This window comes from Opisthocomus hoazin, chromosome Z (genome assembly GCF_030867145.1).
Source record: "Opisthocomus hoazin isolate bOpiHoa1 chromosome Z, bOpiHoa1.hap1, whole genome shotgun sequence".
NCBI classification, from domain to species: Eukaryota; Metazoa; Chordata; class Aves; order Opisthocomiformes; family Opisthocomidae; genus Opisthocomus; species Opisthocomus hoazin.
Genome location: NC_134454.1, coordinates 56,931,101 through 56,945,743, shown reverse-complemented (window position 1 = coordinate 56,945,743; position 14,643 = coordinate 56,931,101). Strand labels below are relative to the sequence as shown.

At 48.0% G+C, this 14,643-nt stretch overlaps 1 protein-coding gene across 1 annotated transcript; it reads right to left on the bottom strand.

Moving 5' to 3' along the window:
- Window positions 1-1,398: 1,398 nt before the first annotated feature.
- On the bottom strand, window positions 1,399-13,927 carry LOC142358963 (transcription factor JunD-like). Its single transcript, XM_075411853.1, has one exon. The coding sequence runs from the start codon at window positions 13,886-13,888 to the stop codon at window positions 12,560-12,562; it is 1,329 nt and encodes a 442-aa protein (XP_075267968.1). The 5' UTR covers window positions 13,889-13,927; the 3' UTR covers window positions 1,399-12,559.
- Between the last annotated feature and the right edge of the window lie 716 nt (window positions 13,928-14,643).

The following is a 14,643-nucleotide window of genomic DNA, read 5'->3' as shown; positions in this document are numbered from 1 at the left end:
AGACACTCAAGGCCAGAAGAACTGAAAGCTTAAAGAGAACAGGTAGATCAGTTCCTGTACCACGTACTCAAAACGTTTTTCTATGGAACTAGGCTCTGAAGCTCAAATTGACATCCAAAATTAGCAACAATACCCTCAAGCATCTACCAAAGCGTTACAGGCTCTCACCATCTTGTTGTTCTACCTCCCCTCTGTATTTAATTTCCAATGCATAAAGACTATTGCAAGAGTGCTACAGACTCTCCAAGGAAGAAATTTTTGTTAGAGTGGAGTGGAAATCCGTGAGGAGTGGTCTGGCTAGCATGCGTGAAACACAGCCTGCAGCCATGCACAACGTGGAGATTAAAATGCATTAACTCACTCCCAGAGCACTGAGGGAGGCATGGTTCACATTTAGATGTCACAGTAATCCCACACCAGACTGATTATGTGGTCATAAACCGTAAGTGCAAACGTACAACAGCTTGAACTACAGTGCGCTCACAGCCTCCTTTTTTCTTCCCCCTCTAACATTTGTGTCCTTCTGAAATCATAGCATTCATGTCTTAAACCTGTCCCTCTACCATGTCTTCAGTGTCAGAGAACCCATGCACCACCTGAGAACAAGCCAGGGTCCGCCAGCTGGGCTGTGAGCTGGCGCAGCCGGCACTGCCGTGCTGCTTGGCTCTTGCTTGAACTTGGCATCCCTGGAGCATTCTTGGTGGGGCTTGGCACTCGGTCCTTCCCCTCGTCACTCAGTCTGCAAGGATGTATCCGGAAGGCAGGGCTGCCCTCCCAGAGCAGGGGAACTTTCAGCTGGGACTTCAGAAGTGTTTTTAGCACGTGGCAATGTTTACTGAGTAGCTCTCCTTTGCGAATATGTCAAGATGTAGCAATGGGCATAAGAACCATCATGGGAAAGAAAAAGAGTTGCCTTATTCAACAGATTTGCTCCAGATGTGACTTCAGAACCGCTTAATTGGCAAGAAGTTTTTACCATCACTCGCTCTGGTGAGGCAGAAGAGTCAAGATGTGGGCAACTGGAGTCCCGCCCCACAGTGCTGCTGACTCCGGTCAGATTTTCTTAGCAATGGCCTGAAATCTGATGTCACTAGAGCTGGACTTTCTCTTCCTCTCTTTTGCTCTTTCTAAAAGCTTACTTTCCGAGTTGCATCTGCACTAGCATATAGGGAAGTTATCCTGAAAAGCAGCATTTCTACGAGAAGAAATTCTCCCTTCCTTGCACTTCAAACCGTTGATACAATTGAAAGAAGCAGCACATTAAGCATGATTTAAAAATATTTTTAAAAAAAGCCCAGATCAACAAATTCTTCTTGGATTTTCCAGCAAAATGACAACTATGCCTTAAGCTGACTTTTAAATTTCTTGCTGAAAAAATGAAGAACACAGCCAAAAATATGAATATAAAGCAGTTTTAATTCTCCTCTAGATATTTATATCAAAGAAATAATACTCATGTCGAAGTACTGTACATACAATATCTTCCTTATAAACTCTTTAGTTTAAAACACATGTACAAAATTGCACATTGCGGTTTGCAAAAAAATCATAAATGCCTTTTTGCATGTAAACAATTCCAGCACAAGGATCAATGTTATACATTCCAAAATGTCTAAGTGTCTGTCCAGAAACAAACAAAAACAAACAAAAAAATCCACCGTGATATCCATAAAGGTCCTAGTGTTACAAATCAATCATTAACAAATTTCTAACTGATGTACTACACACAGGGATACATAAATGAGCACAAGGCAAGTCGCCTTTTAGTCATAAGTGCGTAAGACAGAGGCTTGGAATACAATTCTGCTGCCATCTAAACCCATGGTATCTATCCCACAGTACTTAGCGGTAGCAGCATTGAGTTCATTTTTCCAAGATTGCTAATTGCAGTAAGCCTTACTTTTCATTCTTAAACAAGTTGGCTACCACTGAACAGTAGGAATTGGAAAATTATTGTAAACACAGTTATCACCGTTGTATATTCAGTAAGTTACAGTATTCTTCTAAACACATCACTAAATTAAGAAAATGTTTTACATTTAATCGAGTGCAAGATGCCAACTAATATTGTCCACTTCATCTCAGAAATAAGTATTTCAAATATACTCCTATATAGTTTGTAAAAGTAACATAAAAAAATTACAATGGACATAATCCTCAGTTGTATATTATTAAGCCCTGTAGCTTCTGTTTACTTAAAAAAAATCACCATGTCAGAAAAAAAGCTGTCAGAAGTGTCCTTGATAAACCTCTCCTGACCAAATCCAGCAAATGAGTAGCTACCAAATTTTGTTTCACTATTACCTCTGTCTGTGTGCAATATCCTTGCCAGCACACCTGTTTGAAGAGTTCCCAAAAATAATCAAGTTTTAAAAAAACGGGAATTATTTCTGTATCCGTACAAAGTCATCTGTTTTGTTGGTTGGGTTTTTTTGGTTCAGTTTTTTTTTTTTTAAATCTATTCAAACACTATAATTTTTAAAAATTCTTCCTGAAGCTGAGATTTTGAAAGGGTTTCTTGGAGGCTTCCTCTGTGCCAGCTAAGTTAATAAGGCAGAATAAGAAGGTACACGTAAACCAAACTTACAAGAACCCAGGAAAGGATGTAGGCAGACAACCACCCACCGACTAGTTGCACGTAAGCTGCTGGAGAAGCAAAGACAAATCTGCACTGCTCTGTCTCCACCTTTCGTTTTGAATAGCTATCCTGAATGAGAAAGTTTCAGCGCCATGCCTGAAGGCCTGGGAAGAACTAGTTTGGGTTCAAGAGCTGTAGGAAGCGGCAGTTTTCTCACACTTCTCCTTTTGGACAAAAAGAGGGCTTGGGGATGCTGGTGGCTACCCAGCAGGAAGGGGCTGCTTCTCCTTTTCAGGAGATCCCTTTGGTCATTGATCAGCATGTGGCATGACTGTCATCCCAATGAGGACCACAGGGCTTGCGTGATCTTAGCAGCAGCCCCAGCACATGCTATTGCAAGGTTTACGGTACTGCAGGACATTAAGTGTTTTCTGCATCACGGAAGTTCAGTAACAACCGGGCTCCAGAAAACACCGGGCGCTTTCAAAGCTGGGTGCTATTGCCCAAGAGCTCTCTCCTTTTTAGCTGATGGGAGTGAGTTGCTCTGTTCAACTGACACAAAAGCATACTGCTCAAAGAATTATGGATTTCATCTTTCCCAACCCGCACCTGTCTGGAGCTGCTCCCTTCTCAAGGGGATATTTTGAGCGATACAACGCTAGCCATCAGGAACACCACACAGCAAGGGCATGTGTGTGGTCCCCTAAACCTCAGAAAGGTTTTCAGTCTAGGCAGAAGCTGCAGGAAGAACAAGCCAGGCTTAGACGAGCCACTCCAGGGAAGAGAAACTGCCCTGCAAGAATATCCTACAACTCCACAGGCTGAAAAACACGAAAAGCTGAAGAGCTACTTCACCAATGAGACTTCTTCAGCAATACACACCCAGCCGCTTTTCCTGGTAAGATCCTGCATAGGAAGCCTAAGGGTTACCTTCAGACACCATAAACTAGAGGTAATCCAAAAGGTCAACTCGAGTTTTAAGGCCCAGGAGGCTCAGGGCCTTTCACAGCAGAAACGCCCTGGTACTGCCCTCTCTTAAGATCTCTACGCTTCTCTCCTTTTGACCTCAAGAAGCCAGTAGACCCATTCCTAATGAAGAAGAGTGGGAGTGCTAAGAATCAGTGGCCAAATTTTGGTGGGTGAGAGGCCTATGCAGACTTGCTCATCATTTTCTATTTGAAAGCCAGGAATTGCACAATACCATATTGCAACACTTGGTCCCTTCCCTTTGTCTCATACAAAGTAGCTAAGCACAACCAAAGCAACATCCCTGGCGCAAGTAAGTGTTTACACTGATGGCTCACATGCCAGGACTGCGCGAAGTGTCTCTGTAATTAACAAATAGTGTTTTGCAACAAAGCGAAGCAATTCTCCAAGATTTGTTTTTATGTTCGGTCTTTTGTTGTGGGTTCCCTGTTCTTTTCGGGTGGGGGGGGCAGGGAGGAGAAGAGGAAAAAATTAACGAAGCCTGAATATCTAATCTGCTACTTATGGAGGAATGCTCAAGGGGCTCGCAAGAACTTGTTTTGCTACATGTTGAGCAACACCACAAGGGAAAGCCTTTAAATTAGAGCAAACGCTTGAAGATAGGGTGTAGCTGCCTTATGGAGCTCGTCCTTCTTGGGCTGGGTTTTGTTAGAGAGCAGACCTTTGCATCATCAGTCAGTATTCAGACCTGGACTTTACTTGATCACATTTCAGTATGGTGGTTGCCATGGCTTTAAATGAATAAGAGTAAGTGTGAAATTACGAGTCATCAGGCCAAACAGGGAGGGGCACAGTTTCCAAAGAAGAGAAGTTTAGAAGACACTTAAGCAGTAAAAATGAAACAAAATAAGCTAGAAAGCATTCTGAAGAGCAACCTTCATTCTCCACCACTTAAAAATACAATAAATATTATGATTAAATACTCCATCAGAGATAAATTTTATTTCTTCCTTGGATTCCTTGATTTTTCTTACTGTTGCTGATTCCTCCAACTTATCATTTCTAGTTATTAACAAGGGGAAAGGTATAAAAAATACACACTTTTGGCCTGCTGGGAAAGTGCTGTCGTACCACAAAGATACCACAGACATACCAGCTTGTGCTGTGATTTCAGTTACAGTGTGCCCAGAAAGGCTTTCAAACATCACGATGATTTACAACACCATTTTAGTAACTGGCACAAAATGCTTTGGACTGGTAAAGACACTTAGGCAGCATTTTAGAAACCCCTGTTCTGAAGGTGTCATCTTGCAGACTGTAAATAGAATAGGTGTCCCAGCTACTTACGGCCATAGCTTATTACATATAACAAGATTATTTAACTCTCCCATAGTCAGTATTTTCCCACTATTTCTGCCACCCTTCCATGAAGGATAGCAGAAGACAGAATGGTAAAAGTTGGAAAAAGCAAGAGTTCGACCTCTGGCTTTATTCATTAAGAAGGACGGATTCTACACCAGCATCTTCTACTGATATCTTTGCCTAGCAGTTACTAGGGAAAAAGAGGGAAGGTATCGTAAATACACTCTCTGGAACAGTCCATTAACTTTATTCTACACCACCATGTTGCTTGTGTCCTGCATTACAAGAGGTGTGGGAAAGGTTCTCAAGCTTGAAATGTTATCCTTCAAAAGGCTCAGCGTGGGCCACAAGACTATCTCCATAAGCTTTTTTTTTCAAGACTGTTTACTCTTAAAGGCCAATTTTCCATGTTGGGCAGGAAGGCCACACGTCCCTCAGGCCAGTGGGAAGCTTTCTGGAGAGCACAAGATGGTATCAAAGTAATACCACAAACTCACTGGTTGTAACTGAACAGTTGCAAGAGATGCTTCAAGGTACTTAGCAGAAAGGTTTTCAAATTTATTTAAACAAATTTCAAGGGAAGAGTAAAACAGGGCTTAATCTAGACAAGTAACAAAAATCGCAAAACCAAAACAAAAACAAAGACTGCAACCAAAGATTTTTTTTTTCTTCTGGGAAGGGATGGAGGGTCTGTTACTGATCTCCAGTGACACAGCTCTCCAGACTGTGTGGACCTTATTTAGGTGGCTTGCAATTCCACCCTGAGCCAGTTTTTAACCAAGCAACAGCAGAAGTAAATTTTCTCATCAGTATGCTAAATATCAGAATCTAGCAGTATATTAGTGCACAGTGAACTGGTCATATCTATTATCTCCATGTATTAGCAAGGCTTCACAGTCAGTCAACCACCACTCCAAAGCATTCCTACAGAAATCATAATTCCTCCACAAATGCCACTTGGCCAGCACACATACTCCTCAAACTATTGCAGACCGTGTTTGTTACTGGCACGAGAAATTCAGAGCAAAGCTCAGTTTACAGCTAGCCATGCTACGGATACAGACTTTTTGGTAACAGATAATAACAGCAAGCGGCAGGTAGGTAATCAGTTAGGGCGGCTCCTTGCAAACATTACTTGCAATAACTTTGCAGCGAATTACTACATATAAACTGCAGCACTTCAGATTACATTAAGGCTAAATGTGACTTTAAAATAAATGATCTTTTTGCGTTAATATAGCATTGCAGAATTTGACAGTCCTCCAATTTAACCAGAAATCTAAAAAATCACCTTGCAATCACACACAGAATTGCAGCTTAGTTCTCTTCTGGGAGAACTCCAGCACAACAAAGAATATTAAGATGCCTCATTGTGTACCTCTGTAGCTACCAAAATCACAGTTCCTGCATTTGGCCACGCCCTTCTCTACGCATGCTAATATCTGTGCACAACACCTTGACATGTGTTTGCAGGTACCTGTGTGCTTCAGTAGTATTTGTTCATAAAGGTTGGGTTTGCTGGCCTTTCCTGTATCAGTGGCTGGCACTGAGTTGAGAGGATAGCATCCAAAGCAAAACTCCAGCGCAAGAACTCATGTCCTCTGCAGGCACAAGACCAAGACTCTGTGCTTTTCCATCGGTGACATACTTTTGTCAAGACTACTTAACAGAAAGTTGCATTTCAAAACACAGCGTTGGTTTGAAGGTACAGGTCCTAGACTGGTTTCCTTCCTCTCCCCACCACTGCTTCCTCAGCAGGACCCTGCAAAGACAGCTAGAGCATGGCATTCTGGTTGACCTACATGCAGTGGACTGTTTCAACATCCAAGCAGAGATCCGGTTTGTGACTATACTGATGCAGAAAGTAGACCTTCTGGTACGCAATACCTTAGGAAAAACGCTTCCAGACTGAAGCAAGCACAAGGATCAATGTCTGTAGCAACCCAATAGAATGGTGTCTTGGAAAGCCGCCCTTGTTCTAAACTAGGTGCACACATTTCTAAACTCAATTAGCAACACATGGACAACAGCAGGTTCTCCACTGTGCACTCACTGTTGCAGTGTTTTTCGGAAACCTACATTTAATTTGTCATACATGACCACTTCGTGCAGAAGTTGCTTCTGTCCCGCCTCTGGGTCACTACGAGTCATTACTTAGAGAGAAGTTTCATAGCACAAACAGCTGCAAGCCACTTTGTAGGCAGGATAAAAAGGCACGGATCTTTGAAACACAGGACAGGAGTAACTGAGAATTAGTAAGACCTCTTGTCTCCCGTAACGTGCTTGTAACGGCCTAGGTCTCCACAAATTCAGATCTAATTCATCAACACCTTCACAGTAAAGTTTCATGGTGTGCAGTTAAGATTAACGAGTTTATAAGAAACTTTAGATCCTGCAGTTTGTCACAGGATCTTTCATCATACTGCACCAAGTGCAGTAAACCCTGATGCAGCCCCACAGCAAGTGACTGTGGCATTAGAAAGATCAGTCAGCATCTGCAGGATTACTCTGCACAGTGAAAGCTTTCTGTTCAAGGCTTTTTCTGCTGATGCAGGTCTTGCCAGATGTTAAAAAAGGTGAATCCCTGACAGACTTTACTGTCCACCTCTGCTGGAACATGCACAGCCACTGCACACAATACTTGATGAAGACACCAAAGAGTGTCAAAACAGCCTAGGAACTCTTCAACACTCATTCTCGGTTACAGCAGAACAGCAAACAAAATACTTGCAGAATGGAATTGGTTTTGTACAAATCAAGTATGTACATGGATATGTCATACTTCAGTTTGTCTACTTGCTAAACATAGAAACTTGGAGAATCAAGTAAGGAAAGAGCAAAATTACCCAGCAGCAGTTACAGTTGCACGTAAGAATGAATGGAAATTTAACTGATCGCTTTTTTCTTTTTTAACTTACACTCCAGAAGAACACATAAAATGCATTGAAGAATGACTTATGTTACAAGCAGATGGGGTTTTTTTCTTGCATGTTAATTTCAGATATTGAGAAGTTTTCTCCAACAAGCTACCAGATACAAATAGCCAAGACACAGGTTATGACAGCCAAGTCACTATTTTCAGCACAACTAGTAATGCAGATATAGCATTCCTCTGTACTTCAGACACCACTGAACAACATTACACAATAATTTGGAAAGTACTACCGAGCTGTGTTACTGATTAGAAATTAGTTGCCAGATAGAACTTCCACTTTAACAGCTGCAAACTGCAGAATGCCTCAGGGCTTAACTGTGGGAGATCGCTCCTTTATCAAAGGTGAGACGGACACAGTCAATCGGATACTTCAAGGAAAAGACAAAAAAAAGGATGCCTCATGACTCTTCCTCAGTAATGACATAAACATGAACCAAGATAAGCGAGCACTGTAGTCGGGCCACTCTTTGATCTTGAACAGTGCATGATAGTCAATAGTGATTTCACGCAGTGAAGAGTCCAAATCCTTTGAGGTATTTACCTCTTGCAAGACTATTAAAGGCTCATGAGCAAAATGTCATCACCACCAGCAGAATCACCCCTCTCTGTAATCAGGACTTACCATCCAAACACCTACACTTCTCGAAGTATGCAAAGTACTTGTTTTGGGAATTGCTCTCTAAGCCTGCCAAACGGTCTTGACCTTGAGTCACAGTGAAAGTTGTAAGAACCACTCACCAACAACCCAGACTTGTCTGGATACCTTGTGATACTGAGAGATTTCACTACCCATTCTATGCTGGGGAGTAAACCAATCAACTTTCCTAGCAATGACATCATTTGAATTAGTCGTCACAGAGTACTTTCCCTGTGCTCGAAGCAAGCAGGGGCAGATCTGAAGGGAGCTCCTCCCTCTGCCCAGGGAAGGAGTGAACAAGACTACTTTCCTCACCACAAACACTCCTCCTCCTGCTCGCCAAGACAGTAAAGATCAGATAACAATTCAAAGAAATGAAAGTCATTTACAAATCAAATTACTTTGCTGTAGCACCTGAATAGGAAGGCACTTCACATCTAGAAAAAGACATCGGCTCAAGTGCATTCAAAATCTGCTGGTGAGCAGCAAGCGAGATCTGCACAGGAACAAGCTTCCACCAACCAAGACAGACAAAGAAAGGGACTGCATAACCTCCAGAGCAGAGATTACTCCTAGGGCAAAGAAACAAAGCGGGATGTTTGTTTGTCACGGGTTTGCACTTGGAATACAAAACCGGATCAGAAGGGCACGAGGGTAGGTGAGGGCAGCCTGCAAATGAAGTCACGCAGTGAGAATCGTTGTAACAAAACATGGTACAGTTTTGAAGGATGAAGAAAAACACTAGAAAGCACTGAGGTTCTACTGAACATAAACTGATTTTTTTTTTCCCCCACAGTGACATGTACACAGCCAACTTGCCTGCAGTTACTGAAAAGGAGCTACATTGATGCAAATCATATAAACAGTCTGGAAAATTTTTACCCAGTATCTATCTTTTAGCATCTCACAGTGACCAAAGTTGTAGGCAGAAGATCAAAACCTAAAAGAAGTAGACGTGAAAAATGCTGCAGCAAACTGAAGAAAAAAAAAAAGGCAGGATGAAATAAAGAAGGGATATTTATAGATTTAGGAACAATAGAGGGGTAAAAGTCAACGTACGGATACGTTTTAGAAGACAGTAACAATCAAGCCTGACGGCTGCAGCAGGCTCCTGAGTATTGTTATATCGTTTGAAACTGTTAGGTTCTTAGCTAGCCACTCATATCCCTGCTACAGGGGCACCAACCTCCGGCAGAATCAACAGGGAAGAAAAACCAGCCAACCCACGCTATTCTCAGATTTTGGTCACATCACTGTTAGATCCTGTGTCTTAGCCTAAACACCAGATAAACGCAGGAATTTACGAAGGTAGCCCACCACTCTACGGAAAACGCGCCTCTTTCGGACAACTTCACTACCAGAACAGTAGCCTCTGGCAGAGAGCTGGAACCACCAGCCTCACCGGTAACCTGTCCGCAGTCACCAGGCTAACCGGGCTGGCCTCTCAGCACTTCCACCACCCAACAGATGTCAGAGATGGGAGAGAGGTAACCTGCAGCGGTGGTTTCCAGCTTTAACGCTGCCATTCTGGAAAGAGTCAGCTCGTCACAACCCTGCCAGGTTAACAGCCCTGCCCATGGCTGGCAAGGGGAATTGCAGTGATTTTCCATGTCTTATGGATCCCCTACTTGTCCTTGAACATTGCCAATTAATTCCAACCAGAAGTGGTAAAATGAGTAAAGAACAAGTACTGCACAGCTGCATTTATCACTGTCCTGTGTCCTACCGCAAGATCTTTACCCAGCCCTACACTCATTTGCAAATACAAGAACTGAAACAGTTGCGTCCACCCGTGTAATTTTTACATATTTTTCCAGGATTCCATAGAAAAACCCCACCTCATTACATAAACAATAAAGCTAAGCATCTCGTATTGGTGTATCTGCCAGGCGGCACCACCTCCCTCACCAGGGAAAGCGTGTTAAGTGTGTGGGAAAAACCCAGTCTTCATCAATTTCCCCAGTCTTGCAGCATCGTTGCAGATAGGTGATGCCTGCCACGTACTAAACCTCGGTTACAGGCAGTGCTACAGATTGTGTGCTGTCCAGTTCGGAATGCTTTTAAGCAGTCTTTACACCCGTGCTAAGATCAAAATAGGCCTTTTATCTGTTCATTCGCATTTCTAACTGCAGAAGGTACTGTTACAGGCAATCTTTTCAACCACCGACAAAGGCTCTGGTGACATGATTAAACAGTTATACAATGATTAATATGGCTTCTACCTAATTTGCATATGCATTGAGAAAAGAAATATCCTCCGAGCATCTCAGCTACAATAACACAATTACTATGCATTGTCACGTCATTTGACACGTGTGCCAGGAATGACTACGCACTGAAAGAAAAAGCTCACACACTTGACTGCTGCAGCTCAACTTTCTGAACAGATAGCGCTCACGTATCCCCAATAAAAGCAAGAAAAACTGTGAGGCTACCCCCTTCTTCCCAAAGTTCAAAGCATCAAGCGTAGCCTTCAGAAGAAGTAAGAGATGTTTGACAGCTCCTGAGTGGGTTTAGCAGATCTGAGCAATGGCTTGTGCACATAAAGATTGTCTATGCCTCCTCGGCTCCTCACGCAATCCCCCATTTTCACCAGCTGGCACAGACACATTATCCCCATGTAAGTTTTGCCTCTGAGTCCAGGCAGAGCTGTTGCACAGTTTCGAAGCGGGGAGCGGGCCCCGCTCTGCAGCTGGATCTGCTCAGGAGAAGCCCGGCCGTCCCCCAGCGGCAGGCCCAGCCCGCGGCCCCCGTACCCAGGGGCTGCTGGTGGGGTGACCCTCACTCGCACTCTGACAGACCCTTCCCACGGCACCAGGCCACAGGGCTCGACAGCGCTGAGCTAGCGGCTATGTTCAAAATACACAGGGGCACCAGAAGCAAGGCAGGCAAGTAGTACCAAGCAAGGGATCCTAAAGCTTTCAAAAACTTGTTGAGGATTATGTCAAATCAGAGGAAATAGTTCCTTCGCTATTCTCTTCTACTCGTAAAATCTTGACAAAGAAATAAACCGCGCGCCCGTTCTTCCCAACCAGAAAAACGTTTCCCCTTCTGGCGCTGACTCTTTCTGTCTCTAGAGTATTGAAGAAAATTTCTTTCGAACAGAGTAGACCAAGAAGCGAGATACACAGCTTTCTACTGAAAAATAAATCTACTTCTCCATAATATTTCTGCGATTTATTTGAACAGAATACAATGGAATCGCCACCTTTATAGCTAACCCACCCCAAATCTGAGCCCTTTTCTGTATAGCACTGCATCGTTACTATACCGTGTAAAGAGCAAACACTACCGGAATGTACACAGTGAAGGAAGAAAAAGTAAAGCTCTGCTTGCCAAAGTAACCATTTTCACTACTAACATGTTATCTAGAAAAATAAGGTCTAGTCAACGTCCAAAAGTGTTCAAGTTTCAATAAATAACTATCAATGCCCCAAGTTTGCACTGGCACAAGAAATGTGGAGCGTACAGTTTAGAAAAGTATTTTCATATGACTGAGTCAGCAATGCATTTCATCCTGCTTAAGATTTGCAATAAAAATCATTTCCCTCCAGGATTCGATTTTAAAACCGAAGCCATGTAAGTGCAAGAGCACCCACAAAGCTGTCTTAACTCTCCATGGCAAATTAAAGCTCTAGAGAAAGACGGTATTTTAAAAAAAGTTCTTTATCAAGACCAAGAAAATATACATAGCCATATTATGTTTTAAATATATATATATACACGCACATCTTTTCAAAAGGGTACGATTCTGGCTTCTTTTTTTTTTTTTTAAAGTTTGAAAAGCTTATTCATTGCTATACAGTTCAGTAAGGTGTATTAGGAAACACACTTTTTTATATCCCCCATGAAAATAAAGTTGAATCTTTCTGTAAACAGGAGTTTCCTTACTTTCCGAAATCTCTACAGACCTCAAGTACTTCACTGGATAAAAAAGAACAAAAAACCAACCACCTGCCCCGAAACCACCCGCGGCGACCTTCGTTGCCGAGCGCAACTCCGGGCCCCTGCGGCCGCGTTCTCCGGGCGCAAATAAATAACGACCGTCGGTCGCAACAACGGGAGGGCGGCGGCGGCCCCGCGGTCCCCCCGCGGCGGCCGCGGCCGGGCCCCCCCCGCCTCAGCAGGCGCTGGTCTCCGGCGCGGCGGCCGCCTCGGGCGGTGCCTCCCGGGGCTGGGCGGCGGCGGGAGGAGGAGGAGGAGGGGGGGGGGGATGCCCGGCGGCGTTGATGTGGCATCCGGAGGAGAGGTGGCTGCGGACGCGGCCCTGCAGCTGGGTGACCTGGGCGCGGAGGAGGTTGGCGGTGGCGGCCAGCTCGGCGTTCTGCCCCTTGAGCGCCTTCACCTTCTCCTCCAGCCGGGCGATGCGCTCCAGCTTCCGCCGGCGGCACTTGGAGGCGGCGATGCGGTTCCGCAGCCGCTTGCGCTCCGCCTTCAGCCGCTCCTGGCTCTCCGCGTCCAGCGGCGACAGCGACGGCGGCGTCGGCGCGCTGCCGCCGCCCTCCCCGCCCGCCGCCGGCGGCACCTCGGGCACCGTCTGCGGCTCGTCCAGGGACCGCGCCGGGGGCAGCCGGCCGCTCCCCAGGCCCGCCGCCCCGAAGGCCAGGCCCGGCGGCGGCGGCGGCGGCGGCGGCGGAGGGGCGGCGGCGGTGGGGTAGGCGCTGCCCGAGGGGCTCAGCGGCCCCGCGGGGTTGAAGCCGCTCAGGTTGGTGTAGACGGCCGGCGGGTCGGCGGCGGCGGCGGGAGCTCCCGGCGGCCCCGGGCGGGCGGTGCAGCAGGGTCCCGGCGCGGAGAGCGGCGGCGGCGGCGCCGCGAGGAGCTGGTTTTGCTTGTGCAGGTCGGCCAGGGCCTTAACGAAACCGTCGGCGAAGCCCTCCTGCTCCTGCGTCACCGGCTGCCGGTAGAGAAACGGCCCCGCCGCCGCCGCCCCACCGCTCCCGGCCCCGGGCGCCGGCGGCCCCGGGCTGCCAGACCCCAGCCCCGCGCCCCCCTGGATCAGCAGCTGCTCCAGGTCGGCGGCCGGCGGCAGTTTCAGCAGCGGCAGCTCCGCGGCCGAGCCCAGCGCGGCCTCCGGGCCGCCGCGGGCCGCCGCCGCCGTCCCGCCGCCGCCTCCACCCGGCGGCTCCGCGGACCCGGCGGGCGGCGGCGGGGCGGCGGCGGCGGGCGGCGGTAGCAAGCGCAGAGCCGCCGCGCTGCCGCGGGCGCCGGCGGGCGGGCGGAGGGCGAAGGGCCCCGGGAGCGGCGCGGGGGCGGTCGCCGCCAGGTCCCGCTTCTTCCCGGCGCCCAGCAGCATCTTCTGCCCCGCCGCCGCCGCCGCGTCGGCTCCGGGTCCGCCGGCGGTACCGAAACCCGGCAGCGGCACGAAGTCGGGCAGCAGCTCCAGTCCTTCCTCGGGGTAAAACGGAGCCTCCATCTTCACGGCGGATCGTCCGCTACGCCCGCCGCTCATGCTGCCGGCCGGCGGCGGCGGCGGCTCCGGTGCGGGGCCGGGCTGGGCGCCTGCTGCGCGGGGCCCGCCGCCCTCGGCTGGCAGCGGGGACTGAGCCGCCTCCCGGCGCCGCCGGCCCCGCGCCCCGCCCCGGGCCCGCCGACTGCCCGCCCCGCCGCCGGTCTCCCCCGCTCCTTCCCCCGCCCGCCGGGCTTGCGCGGAAGGGCCTCCCCCCGCAGCCCCGCCGTCCGCCCCGCGGAGTGCCCGCGCCGCCTCCCCCCGAAAGCTCGCCCCGCGGCGGAGGTGCGGGGGACGGGGGTGTGCCGCCGGGGGCTGCGCCCAGGACCGGGGGCTTCCCGCGGGCATCACCGGGGGGTCCTGCGGGAGGGTGGGGAGCGAGGCCCACGCCTGGGGGCTGCCGCGGGCGGGGGCTGCGCGGGGATCGAGGGCGAATGCGTCCCGAGCGCCGCGGGCCGGGGAAACGCTCGGCCGTCGGGAGACGCGCCGGCTCGTCGGAGTGAAGGCCGCAGGCGAGGAGGAGACGGACCCGAGGCGGCTTTTCTGGGTTCAGAGGAGGGACTGGAAGCAGCTTTGACGTCTCTCCAAGGCTACCGAAACGCGAAAATGCTGTTTTTCAGTTCAGGGGTGGCATCTGTTCGTTATCTTTGCGTGAGACAACTCCTCTCTGCCCCTCTCCAAGTCCCCGAAATTCTTACAGGACGAGCAAACTGCGTTCCACACAAGTCTTTTAGAAATCCCTCCTGCTGGGGATACTA